At 43.0% G+C, this 22,112-nt stretch overlaps 1 protein-coding gene across 1 annotated transcript in view; it reads left to right on the top strand.

Annotated features, from left to right (window-relative positions):
- Nucleotides 1-20,462, top strand: part of kcnq3 (potassium voltage-gated channel, KQT-like subfamily, member 3) — a 114,640-nt gene extending 94,178 nt beyond the window's left edge. Inside the window, exons 12-15 of the mRNA XM_039004484.1 lie at nt 4,760-4,891; nt 15,633-15,734; nt 15,875-15,962; nt 19,659-20,462. Coding sequence (XP_038860412.1) covers nt 4,760-4,891; nt 15,633-15,734; nt 15,875-15,962; nt 19,659-20,462 — 1,126 coding nt within the window. The remainder of the gene's footprint in view (nt 1-4,759; nt 4,892-15,632; nt 15,735-15,874; nt 15,963-19,658) is intronic.
- The last annotated feature ends 1,650 nt before the right edge of the window (nt 20,463-22,112 follow it).

Raw genomic sequence — 22,112 nt, 5'->3', positions numbered from 1 at the left:
AAATACCAATCACAAGAGCTTAAGTGCCCCGGATGTCCTAATGGACATGCCACCACTGGTCTGTTTCCTTCCACACCATTATCTGTGGGTGAATAGGGTTTTTAATGGGATGGCAAGTTCTGTTGGGTTTCATTTTTTTTTAAAGTGAGCGTGTGCACCATAAAACTATGGGAAAGGTGTTGAATTCAAGTCACTAGAAACTGAATTGCTCCAGAAACTGGATTGCTTTCCAAATTACTCGGAGATCGATAGAGCTAGAGAGACCATATTTTATGACCAACAACGTATATACAGTTGAAGTTGGAAGTTTACATACAATTTAGCCAAATACATTTAAACTCAGTTTTTCACAATTCTTGACATTTAATCAGAGTAAAAAATCCCCGTCTTAGGTCAGTTAGGATCACCACTTTATTTTAAGAATGTGAAATGTCAGAATAATAGTAGATAGAATGATTTATTTCAGCTTTTATTTCTTTCATCACATTCACAGTGGGTCAGAAGTTTACATACACTCAATTAATATTTGGTAGCATTGCCTTTAAATTGTTTAACTTGGGTCAAACATTTCGGGCAGCCTTCCACAAGCTTCCCACAATAAGTTGGGTGAATTTTGGCCCATTCCTCCTGACAGAGCTGGTGTAACTGAGTCAGGTTTGGAGGCCTCCTTGCTCGCACATGCTTTTTCAGTTCTGCCCACAAATTTTCTATGGGATTGAGGTCATGGCTTTGTGATGGCCACTCCAATACCTTGACTTTGTTGTCCTTAAGCCATTTTGCCACCACTTTTGAATATGCTTGAGGTCATTGTCCATTTGGAAGAGCCATTTGCAACCAAGCTTAAACTTCCTGACTGATGTCTTGAGATGTTGCTTCAATATATCCACATAATTGTCCATCCTCATGAAGCGATCTATTTTGTGAAGTGCATCAGGCCCTCCTGCAGCAAAGCACCCCCACAACATGATGCTGCCACCCCCGTGCTTCACGGTTGGGATGGTGTTCTTCGGCTTGCAAGCCTCCTCCTTTTTCCTCTAAACATAACGATGGTCATTATGGCCAAACAGTCGTATTTTTGTTTCATCAGACCAGAGGACATTTCTCAAAAAAAGTACAATCTTTGTCCCCATGTGCAGTTGCAAACCGTAGTCTGGCTTTTTTATAATGGTTTTGGAGCAGTGGCTTCGTCCTTGCTGAGCGGCGTTTCAGGTTATTTCGATATAGGACTTGTTTTACTGTGGATATAGAAACTTTTGTACCTGTTTCCTCCAGCATCTTCACAAGGTCCTTTGCAGTTGTTCTGGGATTGATTTGCACTTTTCACACCAAAGTACGTTCATCTCTAGGAGACAGAACGCGTCTCCTTCCTGAGTGGTATGATGGCTGTGTGGTCCCATGGTGTTTATACTTGCATACTATTGTTTGTACAGATGAACGTGGTACCTTCAGCCATTTGGAAATTGCTCCCAATGTAGAACCAGACTTGTGGAGGTCTACAATGTTTTTCTGAGGTCTTGGCTGATTTCTTTTGATTTTCCCATGATGTCAAGCAAAGAGGCACGGAGTTTGAAGGTACAGTCATGGCCAAACATTTTGAGAATGACACAAATATATATTTTCACAAAGTTTGCTGCTTCAGTGTCTTTAGATATTTTTGGCAGGTGTTACGATGGAATACTGAAGTATAATTACAAGCACTTCATGAGTGTCAAAGGCTTTTATTGGCAATTACATGAAGTTGATGCAAAGAGTCAATATTTGCAGTGTTGACCTTTCTTTTTCAAGACCTCTGCAATCCGCCCTGGCCTGCTGTCAATTAACTTCTGGGCCACATCCTGACTGATGGCAGCCCATTCTTGCATAATCAATGCTTGGAGTTTGTCAGAATTTGTGGGGTTTTGTTTGTCCACCCGCCTCTTGAGGATTGACCACAAGTTCTCAATAGGATTACTGTCTGGGGAGTTTCCTGGCCATGGACCCAAAATATCGATGTTTTGTTCCTCGAGCCACTTAGTTATCACGTTAGCCTTATGGCAAGGTGCTCCATCATGCTGGAAAAGGCATTGCTCGTCACCAAACTGTTCCTGGATGGTTGGGAGAAGTTGCTCTCGGAGGATGTGTTGGCACCATTCTTTATTCATGGCTGTGTTCTTAGGTCTAATTGTGAGTGAACCCACTCCCTTGGCTGAGAAGCAACCCCACACATGAATGGTCTCAGGATGCTTTACAGTTGGCATGACACAGGACTGATGATAGCGCTCACCTTGTCTTCTCCGGACAAGCTTTTTTCCGGATGCCCCAAACAATCGGAAAGGGGATTCATCAGAGAAAATGACTTTACCCCAGTCCTCAGCAGTCTAATCCCTGTACCTTTTGCAGAATATTAGTCTGTCCCTGATGTTTTTCCTGGAGAGAAGTCACTTCTTTGCTGCCCTTCTTGACACCAGGCCATCCTCCAAAAGTCTTCGCCTCACTGTGCGTGCAGATGCACTCACACCTGCCTGCTGCCATTCCTGAGCAAGCTCTGTACTGGTGGTGCCCCGATCCCGCAGCTGAATCAACTTTAGGAGACGGTCCTGGCGCTTGCTGGACTTTCTTGGGCGCCCTGAAGCCTTCTTCACAACATTTGAACCGCTCTCCTTGAAGTTCTTGATGATCCGATAAATGGTTGATTTAGATGCAATCTTATTGGCAGCAATATTCTTGCCTGTGAAGCCCTTTGTGTGCAAAGAAATGATGACTGCACGTGGTTCCTTGCAGGTAACCATGTTGACAGAGGAAGAACAATGATTCAAAGCATCACCCTCCTTTTGAAGCTTCCAGTCTGTTATTCGAACTCAGTCAGCATGACAGAGTGATCTCCAGCCTTGTCCTCGTCAACACTCACAACTGTGTTAATGAGAGAATCACTGACATGATGTCAGCTGGTCCTTTTGTGGCAGGGCTGAAATGCAGTGGAAATGTTTTTTGGGGATTCAGTTCATTTGCATGGCAAAGAGGGCTTGTGCAATTAATTGCAATTCATCTGATCACTCTTCATAACATTCTGGAGTATATGCAAATTGCCATCATACAAACTGAGGCAGCAAACTATGTGGAAAATTAATATTTGTGTCATTCTCAAAACTTTTGGCCATGACTGTAGCCCTTGAAATACATCCACAGGTACAACTCCAATTGACTCAAATTATGTCAATTAGCCTATCAGAAGCTTCTAAAGCCATGACTTCATTTTCAGGAATTTTCCAAGCTGATTAAAGGCGCAGTCAACTTAGTATATGTATTCTTCTGACCCACTGGAATTGTGATACAGTGAATTATAAGTGAAATAATCTGTCTGTAAACAATTGTTGGAAAAATTACTTGTGTCATGCACAAAGTAGATGTCCTAACCGACTTGCAAAAACTATAGTTTGTTAACAAGACATTTGTGGAGTGGTTGAAAAACGAGTTTTAATGACTCCAACCTAAGTGTATGTAAACTTCCGACTTCAACTGTGTGTCCACTAACATTAGCAACTGTAATTTAATTTCTAGGGTCATTGAGTTTAAATTAAATTGAACGAGAACATAACTACCGCAGCAATACTTTTGTACCCGCCGGTGGGGCGGGATTAACACAGCCTTGGGACTGAAATAACAGCAGGTGAGAAGTGCACCATTTTCAGTGACTATTAATGCTTAGCCCAACCAATCAGCTGTGCTCCAGCTGTCCTTGTCATGCGCGCTGCTCGTGTCTTGAAAGAATAAACATCTTAATTCTCTTCACGAACAGAAAACTCATCATGCTTATCACATTTCCATGTCTTAGCATAAGGTAATTGACCCCCAGAATCATATTTCTAGCCACTAACCTCTCGATAAAAGCTTGTGAGAAGGTGATCCATCAAGTCAATTGATTAAGGCATAATTCGAATGTCATATATAATTTTCAAACATTCAGTCACTTGTTGATATTTTTGCTAACATTTATAAAAGGAATATGAACTAGAGGAGACAATGACCTGTGCGTAAACGTTTATTTTATTTTATTCCAGGTTATCGTGTGTTACTTTCGTCCCACCCATCTCTCCTGTAACTTCTCCTAGGCTAACATCCAAATAGCATGATACTTGAAACCTATGCTGTCATTTAGTCACTAGTTGACATGTTAGGAATCTTAAACAACTAAACACAACTCTACAACCGAAAAACACTTCCGGGTTCATTTAAAAAAATGAAAAATCTCTCAATCACTTTTTGTTGATAACTCAGCAAAACATGGTCTGATTGGGCTGTCTTTTTGCAAGGAGGTCGTCCTCCACGTTAGGAACGTGCTGACTTCACTATGTCATTTTAGCTTCTGTTTTATCTGAGAAAATGGCCGTTACTTTCACCCCATGTTATTTTTGTCCCGGCTCTCTATTACAAAGCAGGTTAGAATTAGTTTTTTTGTTCTGTATTGTGGTTTTTGAGGCCTGCCTTTGATTTTGATTTACAGGTGTCCTTATAAAATATTGTTAACCATTTCACATGTTCTGATTGGACTTAGTTAATTATTAATGATTTGCTTTCCTCACAATTTCTGGTTCTAATTGCCTTAAAACATTTGAGGAGGTAATTCACTTCCACCAATTTGTATGGTATTTATGGTACTTTTTTACTTGTTCTGATTTGTCAAAAGGCAAGCTGCACCTAACCCAATTTGGACGCTGTCTCACAGGATGAATGAAGTTCCCTCTGGAAAAATTAAGTAATTCAGTTATACTCTATTCTACAGGATTATGAAGTTCCTCTTGAACAAGAAGAAGTTTAAGGAGACTTTGAGACCTTATGATGTCAAGGATGTGATCGAGCAGTACTCTGCCGGCCACCTAGACATGCTCTGTAGAATCAAATACCTCCAGACAAGGTAAGCAGAGTTGGGGTTACATTTTGAGTTGACTGAAATGAACCGGGTCGACATTGAACAGCACCGTAAATTGTATTACCCAAAGCATTTGATTTACCGTGCCTAGTGAATGTCTACACACCCCTTGCACATTCTTCACAGTGTGCTGTTTTAAATTGAAATCTAAAGAGCGATTACATTTGATGTCATCAAATGTTAATCCCAAAGACACACCAGAATGGCTTTCCAAAAGGTGTTGAGTGTTCCTGAATGGTCCAGTCTCAGTCCTGACTTAAATCTGCTTTAAAATGAGAAACAAGGTTTGAATATTGCTGTCCATCAATGACTCCCAACCAAATGTACTGAGCTGGAGCAATTTTGACAAAAACAATGGGTATATGAGAGTTGTTCAAAGTTAGAATCTTATTCAAAGTGATATAATGACGCCGCAGGGGATGGCTGCCGTTTTACGGGCTCCTAACCAACTGTGCTATTTTCTTTGTTTTTTCGTATGGTTTGTAACTTATTTTGTACATATCAAATGTTATTGGTCACATGCACGTGTTTAGTAGATGTTATCGCGGGTGTAGCGAAATGCTTGTGTTTCTAGCTCTGACAGTGCAGTAATATCTAACAAGTAATATCTAAAAGTTTCACAACATACACACAAATCTAAGTAAAGTAATGGAATTAAGAATATATAAATATATGGAGGAGCAATGTCAGAGCAGCATAGACTAAGATACAATAGAATAGAATACAGTATATACGTATGAAATGAGTAATGCAAAATATGTAAACATTATCAAAGAGACTAGTGTTTCATTTATTCAAGTGGCCAGTGATTTCAAGTCTATGTATATAGGCAGCAGCCTCTAATGTGCTGGTGATGGCTGTTTAACAGTCTGATGACCTTGAGATAGAAGCTGTTTTTCAGTCTCTTGTTTCCCAGCTTTGATGGACCTGTACTGACCTCGCATTCTGGATGATAGCGGGGTGAACAGGCAGTGGCTCGGGTGGTTGTTGTCCTTGATAATCTTTTTGGCCTTCCTGTGACATCGGGTGCTGTAGGTGTCCTGCAGGGCAGGTAGTTTGCCCCCGGTAATGCGTTGGGCAAACTCTGGAGAGCCCTGCGATTGCGGGCGGTGCAGGTTCCGTACCAGGCGGGGATACAGCCCGACAGGATGCTCTCAATTGTGCATCTGTAAAGGTTTGTGGGGGTTTTGGGTGCCAAGCCAAATTTCTTCAGCCTCCTGAGGTTGAAGAGGTGCTGTTGCAACTTCTTCACTACACTGTCTGTGTGGGTGGACCATTTCAGTTTGTCAGTGATGTGTACACCGAGGAACTTGAAGCTTTCTCGCTTCTCCACTGCGGTCCCATCGATGTGGATAGGGGGGTGCTTCCTCTGCTGTTTCCTGAAGTCCACAATCATCTCCTTTGTTTTGTTGACATTGAGTGAGAGGTTATTTTCCTGGCACCACACTCCCAGAGCCCTCACATCCTCCCTGTACCCTGTCTCGTTATTGTCCGTAATCAAGCCTAATACTGTTGTGTCATCTGCAAACTTGATGATTTAGTTGGAGGGATGCTTGGCCACGCAGTCATGGGTGAACGGGGAGTACAGGAGGGGGCAGAACACGCACCCTTGAGGGGCCCCAGTGTTGAGGATCAGCGAAGTGGACGCGTTGTTTCCTACCTTCACCACCTGGTGGCGGCCCATCAGGAAGTCCAAAATCCAGTTGCACAGGGCGGGATTCAGACCCAGAGCCTCAAGCTTAATGATGAGCTTGGAGGCTACTATGGTGCTGAATGCTGAGCTATAGTCAATGAACATAGGTATTTCTCTTGTCCAGATGGGATAGGGCAGTCTGCAGTGCGATGGCGATTGCATCGTCTGTGGATCTATTGGGGTGGTAAGCAAATTGAAGTGGGTCTAGGGTGACCGCTAAGGTAGAGGTGATATGATCCTTGACTAGTCTCTCAAAGCACTTCATGATGACAGTAGTGACAGATAGTCATTTAGTTCAGTTACCTTTGCTTTCTTGGGTACAGGAACAATCGTGGCCATCTTGAAGCATGTTGGTACAGCAGACTGGGATAGGGAGAGATTGAACATCGCCGTAAACACACCAGCCAGCTGGTCTGCGCATGCTCTGAGAACGCGGCTAGGGTTAACACACTTAAATGTCTTACTCACGTCGGCCACAGAGAAGGAGAGCCCACAGTCCTTGGCCGCGTCGGCGGCACTGTGTTATCCTCAAAGCGGGCAAAGAAGGTGCTTAGCTTGCCTGGAAGCAAGAAGTCGGTGTCCGCGACGTGGCTGGTGTTCCTTTTGTAGTCCGTGATTGTCTGTAGACCCTGCCACATACGTCTCGTTTCTGAGCCTTTGAATTGCGACTCCACTTTGTCTCTATACTGACGTTTTGCCTGTTTGATTGCCTTGCAGAGGGAATACACTGTTAGTATTCTGCCATATCCCCAGTCACCTTGCCATAGTGAAATGTGGTGATTCGCGTTTTGCGAGAATACTGCCATCTATCCACGGTTTCTAGGGTAGGTTTTAATAGTCACAGTGGGTACAACATCTCCTATACATTTCCTGATAAACTCAGTCACTGTAACAGTATATTAGTCAAAATTATTCTTGGAAGCTACCCAGAACATTTCCCAATCTGCGTGATCAAAACAATCTTGAAGCGTGGACTCCAATTTGTCAGACCAGCATTGAATAGTCCTTAGCACGGGTTCTTTTTGAGTTTCTGCCTATAGGAAATTGAGTTTTAGTCAGATTTGGCAAAAGGAGGTCTGGGGAGGGCCTTGTAGGCATCCCGGAAGTTGAAGTAGTAGTGGTCTAGTATTTTAGCAGCGCGAGTACTACAATCAAATGCGACTACAGTCGGTGTGTTGATAGAACTTCGACAGCCTTTTTCTCAAATTTGCGGCCTCAGGATATGTGGTTTCCAGTTTGCATAAAGTACAGTGAAGTTCTTTGAGGGCTGTCGTGGTATCGGCTTGAGGGGAGATATACACGGCTGTGACTATAACCGAAGAGAAGTCTCTTGGGCGATAATACGGTCGGTATTTGATTGAGGTATTCTAGGTCGTTTGAACTAAAGGACTTGAGTTCCTGTATATTATCACAATTACACCATGAGTCGTTAATCATAAAACATACGCCCCTGCCCTTCTTCCCGGAGAGATATTTAGTCCTGTCTGTGCGATGAACTGAGAACCCAACTGGCTGGACCGACTCAGACAGTATATCCCAAGAGAGCCATGTTTCCGTGAAACAGAGTATGTTTCAATCCCTGATGTCTCTATGGAAAGAAACCCTCACCCTGAGCTCATCAACTTTATTATCCAGAGACTGAACATTAGCGAGTAATATACTTGGAAGCGGTGGGTGGTGTGCACTCCTCCTAAGTCGGACTAGTAGTCCACTCCGAGTTCCTCTCCTCCGCTGACAGTGTTTTGGGTCGGCCTCTGGAATCAGTTAAAGCTCCCTGGGGGGGTGAGAACAAATGATCCGCTTCGGGAAAGTTGTATTCCTGGTCGTAGTGCTGGTGAGTTACCGCCACTCTGATATCCAATAGTTTTTCCCGGTTGTACGTAATAACACCCAAAAAGTTCTGGGCTAATAATGTAAGAAATAATACATGAAAAAACAACATACTGCATAGTAGAGCTAGAAGCACGGCAGCCCTCTCTGTCGGCGCCATTTTGTTGTGATCATAATGCTGCTACTACCGTCTCTTATGACCGAAAAGAGCTGCTGTGGATATCAATAGAACGATTACTCACCTTGAACTGGACGAAGATTTTTCTTTATCGAGTTCGACGCGAAGGATATACTACTTTCTTCAGACCAGACCCAAATTCTCGCCATTCGCGTGAAGAAAAGACGGAGAAAAAGGGGTCGGAGGTCAGGGTGCCTTGTAAAATTTAGTCGGCGAGAGAATAAACCTCTACTACCGTCCGTACTAATGCAGTCGTTGGGAAATCAACTGGACAATCTACGATTAAGACTATCTTACCAACGGGACATTATATATCTTACGTTTCACCATGTCATGGCTGAATGACGACATGGATAATATAGAGCTGGCTGGGTTTTCCGTGCATCGGCAGGACAGAGCAGCTACGTCTGGTAAGACGAGGGGCGGGGTGTGTGTCTATTTGTCAATAACAGCTAGTGCGCAATGTCTAATATTAAAGAAGTCTCGAGGTATTTGCTCGCCTGAGGTAGAGTACCTTATGATAAGCTGTAGACTGCACTATCTACCAAAAGAGTTGGTCTATATTGTTCGTAGCCGTCTATTTACCACCGCAGACAGATGCTGGCACTAAGACCGGACTCAACCAACTCTATAAAGGCCATAAGCAAACAAGAAAATGCTCATCCAGAAGTGGTGCTCCTAGTGGCCGGGGACTTTAATGTAGGCAAACTTAAATCCATTTCACCTCATTTCTACCAGCATGTCACGTGTAACCAGAGGGGAAAATACTCTAGACCACCTTTACTCCACACACAGAGATGCATACAAAGCTCTCCCTCGCCCTCATTTTGGCAAATCTGACCGTAATTCTATCCCCCTGATTCTTGCTTACAAGCAAAAACTAAAGCAGGAAGTACCAGTGACTCGCTCAATACGGAAGTGGTCAGATGGCGTGGATGCTACGCTAAAGGACTGTTTTGTTTGCACAGACTGGAATATGTTCCTGGATTGATTCAATGGCATTGTGGAGTATACGACCTCAGTCACCGGCTTCATCAATAAGTGCATTGACATCCCCACAGTGACCGTACATACCCCAACCAGAAGCCAGGGATTACAGGCAACATACTCACCAAGCTAAAGGCTAGAGCTGCCGCTTTCAAGGAGCGGGACACTAATCCGGACGCTTATAAGAAATCCTGCTACGCCCTCAGGCGAACCATCAAACAGGCAATGGGTCAATACAGCACTAAGATTGAATCCTATGTCATGACGTGCCATGGGGTGAGGAACATAGCCCCCCCTCTCTCTCTCTCCACAGTTTTATGACTTTACGACAGGTCATAAATACCTGGTAGAAACTGCCATGCAGTATTGAGGGAGAGTCTACCAGAACAAAGAGCTTCTCTTAGTTCAAAACTCCTAATCCCCGAAATGGGAGAACTAAACAATATTTCTACTTTTGAGAATGTGGGAATAGTCCGTTGTTAATTAAAGAACAATCCTGTCAAAGTTGTTTTATTCTGTGACATCAGGGAAGCACAGGAGAACAACAGAACTGTATCTCTTAGTGTACATTTCCCAGCTGTCAGGTTTACATCTAAATTTTGTGAAACGTATGTGATTAAATTTGTGAAAAGATGTGATGTTAAACTTTGAGACTATTAATGACTACAGAATAAGAGCAAATCTTAGAAGTATAATTACTAGTCTGCAGCTAGAAGTTACGTAAGTCTAGAACGAGTATACCGACAACCGCCGAAAGTATCCTTCCTAACACAACCACGAAATACATTGTGATTTCTGGGAAAGTTAACCAGAGACTCTGATGAACTCTACAGGACGATCGAGGATTCCACAGAGAAGACAACGACATACGGGTGTAAATATATTCATATATATATACATTGCAATTATTCTCGAATGAGTGGCCGTTCATGTGCAAAGGATTAGCATTTCAATGGTTATAATTATCCACTGTGTGTAGTGAATCCATTTAGTCATTCCCGCTTTCTCAGTCCCCACCCCTTTCCTTTGTCTACCAAGCCGTCATACCGGCTAGGGACTTTTCTATCATTGTTAGTAACCAATATCTACTGTTTGTTTGTTAATGTATTTCTGTGATTATTTAGTTAGTTAGTAAATAAATAATTAAGCCAATTTGTATATTGCTGATTCATTATGGAAACTACGGTTCGTGCAGATAACCAAGAATTTTACAACGCATGGAATGAGAACTGATGAGGTAATAATTCATTAATAGAAGACTAATTGATCAGATATCAAAATATCTGAAGTTATATTTTGAAAATTCTAACTTTTTAAATCTCAACATTTTCCGTGGTGCCCCGACTTCCTAGTTAATTATTGTTTACATTATTTGTTTAATCACGTAATAATTAAACCTAGAGAACTGATTTGATATAAACAAGTATTCACATTTAATGATAGTCCAGGCACGACACCTACTACACCTACTCTGTTTCTCGTCGGGTGTGGCAGGGCTTGCAAACTATTACAGACTACAAAGGGAAACCCAGCCGCGAGCTGCCCAGTGACGCGAGCCTACCAGACAAGCTAAACACCTTTTATGCTCGCTTTGAGGCAAGCAACACTGAAGCATGCTTGAGAGCACCAGCTGTTCCGGATGACTGTGTGATCACACTCTCCGTAGCCGATGTGAGCAAGACCTTTTAACAGGTCAACATTCACAGTGGTTGAAAAAGTACTCAATTGTCATACTTGAGTAAAAGTAAAGATACCTTAAAATAAAATGACTCAAGTAAAAGTGAAAGTCACCAAGTAAAATCCTACTTGTAATCAGTTTGAAATATACTTAAGTATTAAAAGTAAATGGAATTGCTAAAATGTACTTACGTATCAAAAGGAAAAGTATAAACCATTTCATATTTTTTGAGGGATCGCTAGGGGCACACAAAAATATAAATAGTAAAGTAAAATACAGACAAATTACCTACTTAAGTAGTACTTTAAAGTATTTTTACTTTACACCACTGAACTTTCAAAAAGCCTTGGGGACACCACTAGAGATTCTGGGTTCGAGTCCAGACTCTGTCGCAGCCGGCCGCGACCGGGAGACCCATGGGGCGGTGCACAATTGGCCCAGCGTCGTCCGGGTTAGGAGAGGGTTTGGCCGGCAAGGATGTCCTTGTCACATCGCGCACTAGCGACTCCTGTGGCGGGCCAGGCGCAGTGCACGCTGACACGGTCGCCAGGTGTGCGGTGTTTCCTCCGACACATTGGTGCGGCTGGCTTCCGGGTTACGTGGGCATTGTGTCAAGAAGCAGTGCGGCTTGGTTGGGTCGTGTTTCGGAGGACACATGGCTCTCGACCTTCGCCTCTCCCGAGTCCTTACAGGAGCTGCAGCGATGAGACAAGACTGTAACTACCAATTGGATACCACAAAATGGGGAGAAAAAGGGGGTAAAAAAAATACAAATAAATAAAACATAAAAAACTAATCCGGTCGGATTACCAGGGCGTGTACTCAAAGCATGCGCGGACCAACTGGCTAGTGTCTTCATTGATATTTTCAAACTCTCCCTGATCGAGTCTGTAATACCTACATGTTTCAAGCAGACCACCATAGTCCCTGTGGTGCCCAAGAAAGCGAAGGTAAATTGCCTAAATGGTTACCACTCACGTCGGTAGCCATGAAGTGCTTTGAAGGCTGGTCATCACTCACATCAACACCATCATCCCGAAAACCCTAGACCCCTCCTGTACTCCCTGTTAACCCACGACTGCATTGCCAAACACGACTCCAACACCGTCATTAAGTTTTCTGACGACACAACAGTGGCCTGATCACAGACAACGATGAAACAGCATGTAGGGAGGAGGTCAGAGACTTGGCAGTGTGGTGCAAGGACAACAACCTCTCCCGCAATGTGAGCAAGACAAAGAAGCTGATCGTGGATTATTGGAAAAGGCGGGCCAAACAGGCCCCCATTTAACATTGACGGGCTGTAGTGGAGCGGGTCGAGAGTTAAGTTCCTTGGTGTCCACATCACCAACAAACGATCATGGTCCAAACACACCAAGACAGTCGTGAAGAGGGCACGACAACACCTTTTCCCCCTCAGGAAACTGAAAAGATTTGGCATGGGTCCCCAGATCCTTAAAAAATTGTAGACGTGACAGTACCTGGTGGACTGGTAGGGGTATGGTCCAGAGGAGCGTTGTGGGGTTCTGGCTGAGGACATTCTGGATCCCAAAATTATCCGTGATTTCCATCTTCGCTGCCCGGACCGGCCCGCTCCTCGTCTTCGGGCTGTCCCTCTGGCCGGCGTCGTCCTGCGGCTGGAGGTGCGCATTGGGGGGGGGGGGGGGGGGGTACTGTCACGTCTACTCCCGCTCCTCCCCTCTGGTGTTCGACGTCACCGGTTTACTAACAACCGGTCTTGGGAACCATCATTACATGCACCTGGCATTCATCATTACTCGCACCTGCGCTTCATCATTTGGCACACCTGGAGTCCATTACCTCACTCATTACCTCCCATTTATTTGGAACTCCCTTATGTTCTTTCCCCAAGCAGTATTGTTTCTGTTGTTGATGACTAGACGCTACGTCTACTTTGTATCGTTCTAAACTCAGCAAAAAAAGAAACGTCCTCTCACTGTCAACTGTATTTATTTTCAGCAAACTTAACATGTGTAAATGTATGAACATAACACGATTCAACAACTGAGACATAAACTGAACATGTTCCACAGACATGTGACTATGTGTCCCTGAACAAAGGGGGGGTCAAAATCAAAAGTAACAGTCAGTATCTGGTGTGGCCACCAGCTGCATTAAGTACTGCAGTGCATCTCCTCCTCATGGACTGCACCAGATTTGCCAGTTCTTGCTGTGAGATGTTACCCCACTCTTCCACCAAGGCACCTGCAAGTTCCCGGACATTTTTTGGGGGAATGGACCTAGCCCTCACCCTCCGATCCAACAGGTCCCAGACGTGCTCAATGGGATTGAGATCCGGGCTCTTCGCTGGCCATGGCAGAACACTGACATTCCTGTCTTGCAGGAAATCACGCACAGAACGAGCAGTATGGCTGGTGGCATTGTCATGCTGGAGGGTCATGTCAGGATGAGCCTGCATGAAGGGTACCACATGAGGGAGGAGGATGTTCCCTGTAACGCACAGCGTTGACATTGCCTGCAATGACAACAAGCTCAGTCCGATGATGCTGTGACACACCGCCACAGACCATGAAGGACCCTTCACCTCCAAATCGATCCCGATCCAGAGTACAGGCCTTGGTGTAACGCTCATTCCTTCAACGATAAATGCAAATCCGACCATCACCCCTGGTGAGACAAAATCGTGACTCGTCAGTGAAGAGCAATTTTTACCAGTCCTGTCTGGTCCAGCGACGGTGGGTTTGTGCCCATAGGCGACGTTGTTGCCGGTGATGTCTGGTGAGGACCTGCCTTACAACAGGCCTACAAGGCCTCAGTCCAGCCTCTCTCAGCCTATTGCGGACAGTCTGAGTACTGATGGAGGGATTGTGCATTCCTGGTGTAACTCGGGCAGTTGTTGTTGCCATCCTGTACCTGTCCCGCAGGTGTGATGTTCAGATGTACCGATCCTGTGCAGGTCTTGTTACATGTGGTCTGCCACTGCGAGGACGAACAGCTGTCTGTCCTGTCTTCCTGTAGTGCTGTCTTAGGCCTCTCACAGTACGGACATTGCAATTTAGTGCACTGGCCACATCTGCAGTCCTCATGCCTCCTTGCAGCATGCCTAAGGCACGTTCACGCAGATAAGCAGGGACCCTGGGCATCTTTCTTTTGGTGTTTTTCAGAGTCAGTAGAAAGGCCTCTTTAGTGTCTTAAGTTTTCATAACTGTGAATTGCCTACCGTCTGTAAGCTGTTAGTGTCTTAACGACCGTTCCACAGGGGCATGTTCATTAATTGTTTATAGTTCATTGAACAAGCATGGGAAACAGAGTTTAAACCCTTTACAATGAAGATCTGTGATGTTATTTTGGATTTTTACGAATTATCTTTGAAAGACAGGGTCCTGAAAAAGGGCAGTTTGTTACTTGTTATATTAAACTTACCCCCTGCATCTGCTTCTCGACTCCCAGCGTCTACATTACAGGAAGCCCCCAAAAATTGTCAAAGACTCCAGTCACCCAAGTCATAGACTGTTCTCTCTGCTACCTCACGGCAAGCGGTACCGGATCGCCACGTCTTCGACCAAAAGACTGCTGAACAATTAATCAAATGGCCACCCGGACTATTTACATTGATGGCCCCCCCTTTGTTTTTTCCTGCTACTGCAGTTTCCTGGTACTTGCTGTTTAATATCTTTGCATAGTCACTTTACCCCTACCTGCATGTACAAATTACCTCGACTAACCTGTACCCCCGCACATTGACTCGGTACCGGTACCCCCTGTACATAGCCTCGTTATTGTTGTTGTTATTTTTTTAAACTTTAGTTTATTTAGTAACTATTTCCATAACTCTATTTCTTGAACTGCGTTGTTGGTTAAGGGCTTGTAACTAAGCATTTCACAGTAAGGTCTACACCCGTTGTGTACGGCGCATTTGACAAATACAATTTGATGTTTATGATGTTCATGAGTTCCAAGGTGGTGAAAATGTACATGTTTTAAGTAAACATGTACATGTTGGGCACCAATTCAGTGAATGCTGTGTAATTGTGAGATGCTGTGGTATGTTTTTCTTCAATTTCATTTTAATCCTGACAAAATCAATTCACAATTCCTCACCAAAATGAATAGACATTATTTCTAATTCAAGAACTGCATTTCAATTAATTCTCTGACCTGTATCCCAAAGGCGAGGCCTCTCAACCTCAAGCATATACATCTAAACTGACTTTCCGCCATGAACTTCTGTGTGGAAGTTTAACTAATCCTTTCGTTGCACTTAGCATTTGTGCTATTTATGCGGAGAACATTTGAGCCCATGATTCTTTGTGTTGAAACCATATCACAATATCTGTTCATACTACTGTTATCTTTTCTTGTTTTTTTCCCTTTTCAGAATAGACATGATCCTCGCCCCTGGTGCCCCTTTGACCCCGAAACACAAGAAGAGCCAGAACAAACAGAACCCATTTGCCTTTCCAACTCAACAGTCACCAAGGTCTGACTGCAAAAGTCATTTCCTGTCAAAACATTGCCCCACCGTCATACAATCTTGCATTACTTATACTAATGTGTGGCGCTGGCGTCTTGTACTGCATTGCTCTGATCAAACTGTGTTAATCCCTAAATGTGTTGCAGGCACGAGTCCTATCTAGCCAAAGCATCCATTCCAGATGCTGACCAAGACCAAAGCATGATGGGTAGATTTGTCAGAGTGGAGAGACAGGTACAGGAAATGCCTTATCAGTCCATGTTCAATCCTTTTTCTCCAGTTGTGCTCCTGAGACCCATGTCTCTCTTTCAGTGCCCTATACACATATACATATTATACCCAAAATATGCATACGCATTTTTATTTATTTTTTAAACACTGTCATGGGAAACACAAGTAAAACATCATAAATCACCTGCAAAAACAGTTACATTCCTCCACAAATAAGTCCCCGATTAATACTCTAAACTGCCCGAACGGCACCAGAACGTTGATTAAATGTATTTAGAATATTGTTCTAGCAATAGGGGGCTTTAAACTAAAAGCAGATTTACCTAGCTCGGTGGAGACCCTAGGAACCTCAAGAGTTAACCAATCCTGTGAACAGGTTCGGCCTACTCTGGTGTCTGTACTTCAACAGCACAGTTAGGTAAGACGGAAGTTTATGAAGTAGGACCTTGTAAATACAAAAGGGGGTAATGTAGAAATCTCCGGGTCTTTAGAGAAGTCCAGCCAACCTTTTGATACAGGATGCAGTGATGAGTATCAAAACTGTCGCCTGTAACAAAACAAAGGGCATTATGGGAGATGGCATCCAAGGGTTTAAGAGTAGTAGCAGCTGCACTTTGATAAATAATATCATCGTAATCAGGAACAGATAAAAAAGTTGACTGAATAATCTGCTTCCTACTGCTGAGAGAAAGGATCTGTTTCTGTAGAAAAAGCCAACTTTAAATCTTAGCTTCTTAACCAGCTCATCTATATGTCTTCTAAACGTCAAATCCATATCAATCCAAATGCCTAATTATTTATATGCGGGAACACTTTCAATTGGAGATTCATCTGAAACATTCTTGCAAGAATTTTAAAACAACATGTAAGGGGACAATACACTCAAATCAAAGTTTGTCAGATGTTTTCAGACTTCAAAAGTGGTCTCATGTAACACAATTCCAAATTAATGGAAGGAGAAGGTTAGGAAATGTAGATTTTGGGGACATTGGATTGCAGATAGGTAGGGAAATTGAGAGGCAGGTAGACAATAATCCATTTATACGGAACAAAAATCTAAACACAACATGCAAAAATTATAGTTATAGTTCATATAAGGAAATCAAATCAAATGTTATTTGTCACATGCACCGAATACAACCTTACCGTGAAATGTTTACTTACAAAAACAATGCAGTGTTAAGAAAAGATTTACTGAAATAACTAAAGTAAAAAAATATATTTAAAATGAAATAAATATAATACAAATGTTTTGAAATTAAATAAAACATGTAAAGATAAAAAAATGAATACAATAAAATAACAATTGAAATAAATTCATTAGGCCCTAATCTATGTATTTTACATGATTGGCAGGGGCGCAGCCATGGGTGGACCTGGGAGGGAGTAGGCCCATCCACTGGGGAGCCAGGCCCAGCCAATCAAAATGAGTTTTACCCCACAAAAGGGCTTTATTGCAGACCGAAATACTCCTCAGTTTCATCAGCTGTCCGGGTGGCTGATCTTAGCCATCCGGACAGCTGATGAAACTGATGGTAGAGAAATAGAGAAAATAATATTAAATTCTCTGGCAACAGCTCTGGTGGACATTCCTGCAGTCGGCGTGCCAAATGTACGCTTTCTCAAAACTTGAGACATCTGTGGCATGTGACAAAACTGCACATTTTAGTGGCCTTTTGTCCCCAGCACAAGGTTCTTGATATGCCACACCTGTTAGGTGGATGGATTATCTTGACAAAAGATAAATGCTAATTAACAGGGATGTAAACAAATTTGTGCACACAATGAGAGAAATAAGCTTTTTGTGCATATGGAACATTTTGGTGTTCCATTTCGGTGTTCCACATCATTTTGGTGTTCCATTTTGGTGTTCCACATCATTTTGGTGTTCCACATCATTTTGGTGTTCCACATCATTTTGGTGTTCCATTTTGGTGTTCCACATCATTTTGGTGTTCCACATCATTTTGGTGTTCCATTTTGGTGTTCCACATCATTTTGGTGTTCCATTTTGGTGTTCCACATCATTTTGGTGTTCCACATCATTTTGGTGTTCCACATCATTTTGGTTTTCCACATCCACACCCTTTTTGGTGCTATTTAGAACCCTTTGCAGAGGGTTCTACCAATAACCCTTTTATCATCTAGAGGTTTTTCCTCGAACCCTATGAAGGGTCCTTCCCGAGAACCCTTTCATCTTTGAAGGGTTCTTCCTTGAACCCTCCATGTAGGGTTCCAACAGCCTTATTAGCCTTTAAAATTCAACTCATTATGACAATCTATAACATATCATAAGGCCTTTCTTTGATGGCCTTGTTGTACCCTAACACAGTTGTGTGAGGAAACTCCTGGTTTACAGGCCATATCAGACCTGCAAGTCACATTATGCTGGCTTGCGAAGTGATATGTTATTCCTATTAGAATCCAGCCTGAGTGAGGATATCCAACAATTGGAACTTTTAATCACCCGCAACCTGCATTCAGAATAACTGCCGGGGTAGAGAGGCTTGAGTAATGAGACTACCTAACTCATCTAAACTGGAACAACCATCTCAGTAGCGGGGTGCAGTAAGTCCAACTATTAAGAGATTCGATTAGTTTAGAGTATTTATTTATTTATTGTAGCATAAGATTAATCAACCACTCAATGTACATGCAAAAACACAGATTTTGAAACAAACAATTCTGAAAATCAACCTACAATAGAGCAATACGATAGTGATGGGTGATTGTTTGAGAGTTTTACTCTGCAAAGAGGAACTAGTTTAAAAGTGACTGTTTACTAGAAGCTGTACAGCACCATTTTCCCTTAAATCCCCCCCCCCCCCCCCCCACGTGGGCCAGCCTCATAGCAATTAGAGTTCCAGCCAATGAGGTTCAGCCACTTGCCATTTGAGTGACAGCTAGCAAGATGCACAGACAGCAGAGCGAAAGAGAAGGCAATGGCACATATGTGATGTATGCAATTTTTGGGGGCCACTTTTGGCTCGTGAGCGCTACTTTCAAAACTACTGGCTAAAGAGTATACAAAAGTACCAGAGAATCTCTAACACCAACACTGGGAATATTTTACACCACTGTGTTAAATTATTTTAACTTCTGAATCAACACTAGAAATGTTAGATGGAAAAATCAGCACAATGTCAAATTGGCCAATTTGCTGTGTACCATACAATACACTGCTGGTTGACTCATACTCCCTTCAATTCCTCTACTCTCTGCACAATAAAATACTAATTTGAAAGACATAAATCATGGCAAAGATATCAACTATGTCAGTACTGTATAGGTAAAATGATTAAGGGAACACTAGAAGCATGCACAAAAAGTCCCATATAGGTATAGTTTTTAAAACATTCTCACACCTATCTTTGTAAACATATCAGATTACTCAACCTCCTGATGCTCAGGCACTATTTAAAAGAGAAAAAAAAGATGTATATGTAGAACCCTTCTATCCTTCCTAAGAATCATCAAAGAACCCCTTCTTCCAAAAATAGTTCTTAGAATGAAAAAGATTCGAGGTAGAACCCTTTGCCTTACAAGGAACCCTCGTTTCCAAGAAAGGGGTCTTCAGATGAAAATGGACCTTTGTAGAACCCTATCCCTCAGTAGAACCCTTTTGGAACCCTTTTTTCTTTAGAGTGTAGGATTGTAGTAGTTCCAGTATGTAGGTGAGTAACTGTTGTGTGGTCTCAGGTGGAGGACATGGAGAAGAAGCTGGACTTTCTGGTGGACATGCACATCCAGCACACTGAGCACCTTCAGGTGGACTCGGCCGGCGCCGCCCACATGACCACGGAGCCCCTTGACCATGTGACAGGCAACACAGGCTCTGACGACAAGGAGGGCTGTGGCTACACTGAGATCCGCCGGGTCTTCTTCAACTACACCGAGACATGCCCCAAAATGTCCTACCAGGTGCCTGTGAGCAAAGTGACACCTTACTACAGCTACCGCAGGGAGCCCAGTGCTGCAGCTGGAGGAGCGGAAGGAGTTGGGGGACTGGGGCTGCCTGGGGGTGGCTACATCCCCTCTGACCATCAAGCCCCACCTGGCCACCACCTAGCCCCGATCCCTACCTACACAGAGCGGCCCAACGTACTCCCCATCAGCTCACTCCTGGACACCCAGGTGGCTGGACGGGATGGAGGGCATGGGCCACAAAGTCCCTACACGGAGCACCTCACGCTGGGGCTGGGCAGGACCATGGGGCAGAGAGCGGTGACGGACACTTCGCCGCTATCCATGCTCTCTGTGAACCACGAGGAGCTGGATCGCTCACCCAGCGGATTCAGTATATCGGGGGAGCGCGAGGATCGGGACGACCCCACGCTGGGGACAGCAGGGGGGTCGGGAAGGTTGCGGGACAGCCGTTACCTGGCGGAGGGGGAGACGGACACAGACACGGAACCCTTCACGCCCAGCGGGGGTGGGGGGCAACTCCCCATGTCATCCACAGGAGAGGGCTTCCCTGATTCTGTATGGAACACACCACCCTGAGTCGCACCTCATTTTTATTCCTTTATCTTACACCTCCTCACCAACCTTATTTAGTTTGAGTCAAATTGACAACCTTAAGCCCCTAAACCCATGCCTCTAAAAGCCAGTTGTCTTTGGCTTAAACGGACATCACTGAACTCAACGCCATGTGCGAGTTCAATCGGCACACGTCAATTATTTTGGGTGAAATCCATGTCTCTACACCCAAGTCAGTTTGGATAGACTTCATCCCCATAGACCCCAATTCGATCCGGATTTAATTGACTCTGAAACCTGACTCAATTTGGTTTACACCCTACACTCATTGTGTGACCCGATGGCCCAGAGAAAGCCAAGGTCTCAAGACTGCGTACACACACGAAAAGAAAAGGCACCGTTCAAAATAGTTAACAGACTTTGTACAGTACAGCGCACTCATCACAACATACATAACGCTAAGATGAAGAAAAAAAAATATAGCATTTATATATATACGCCCAAACCTTTATCGCTGCAAAGCAAACCGCACTGCATGTACCGCATGCAGTTTTATGTCGTAGACCCTGCAATGTTCAGGTTTCAGGAAAAAGAAAACAATTTTGAATGGTACTTATAAATACTGCCATTTTTTGTAATACTTATTTTTTTATATAAATGCATTGATTTTTCTTTTGCATGGTTTGCATGATGATGCACCATTTACTGACGGTTGACCTGGATATTTTTAACAAAAGTCTCCTGTCTCATTCTTTAGTACAGTACACGTGTTGCTTACTAATGTATGTGTGAGTTGGGAAAAGAATGACAAGCCAGAGAGAAAAGACAACTTCTGCTTCCTTTTTGTCAATAGACAATATAGGGATGCCCCTTCTTCTTTCGTGCTGTGCGGTTATTGAAAGGTTGTTTTAGTTCCTATCAGAAATACATTCAAACATAAAATCATAGTCATTAATTCACTATTATCCTTAAATGAGAGACAACTCTTCCTCTTTGACACACCACAGATTTATTTGGCATACAGAGGTTTTTGCATCTTAAAAAAACTTGTAATGACACATTCAGGACAACTCAAGTAAGTTCTGTGATGAGGCATGGTAAGAACCAATTCTTGCATGATAAGTTACAGATCATTTGGCAGATAGGCTTAAAGTGAATTTGCACATGCCACGTCTAGATTAGAATAAACGGTTATCTAGCAAGATTGCATCATAAATTCTGATTCCATAATTTAAAAAATACATAATATTGTATGTACTTAGACTTATGACAAAACACTATATAAATAGTACAATATCTTAAAACAGCTAGAATAATACCATAATATGACATATACGTCTATGCCATAAATATATAATCTACATAGTATGTAAAATGAGAAAACCGTGACAATATCATGACATTTTCACAGAATGTAATGACAAGTGTAGCATGATGTAGGTCAACTTTAACGATAAGTGAAAAAATTGTGTAATGTCTTATTTTATTACTGAGAGCAGATTGGCAAATAAATCACTGTGATGTGAATCACTTGAAGAAATATGAACAAAAGTGGGAAAAAATGTCACCCTCACAAATGTAACATTGAAGTTTTTAGTGTTTTTCCAAAATGGTTTATTTTCTTTTTGGTTTAAAAGGGAAAATGTAGTTTCTTTGTAGATGTCAATCCAGTGG

Source organism: Salvelinus namaycush, chromosome 11 (genome assembly GCF_016432855.1).
Source record: "Salvelinus namaycush isolate Seneca chromosome 11, SaNama_1.0, whole genome shotgun sequence".
Classification (NCBI taxonomy): Eukaryota; Metazoa; Chordata; class Actinopteri; order Salmoniformes; family Salmonidae; genus Salvelinus; species Salvelinus namaycush.
The sequence above is the reverse complement of the archived record's forward strand: the minus strand, read 5'-3'. Positions and strand labels throughout refer to the sequence as shown.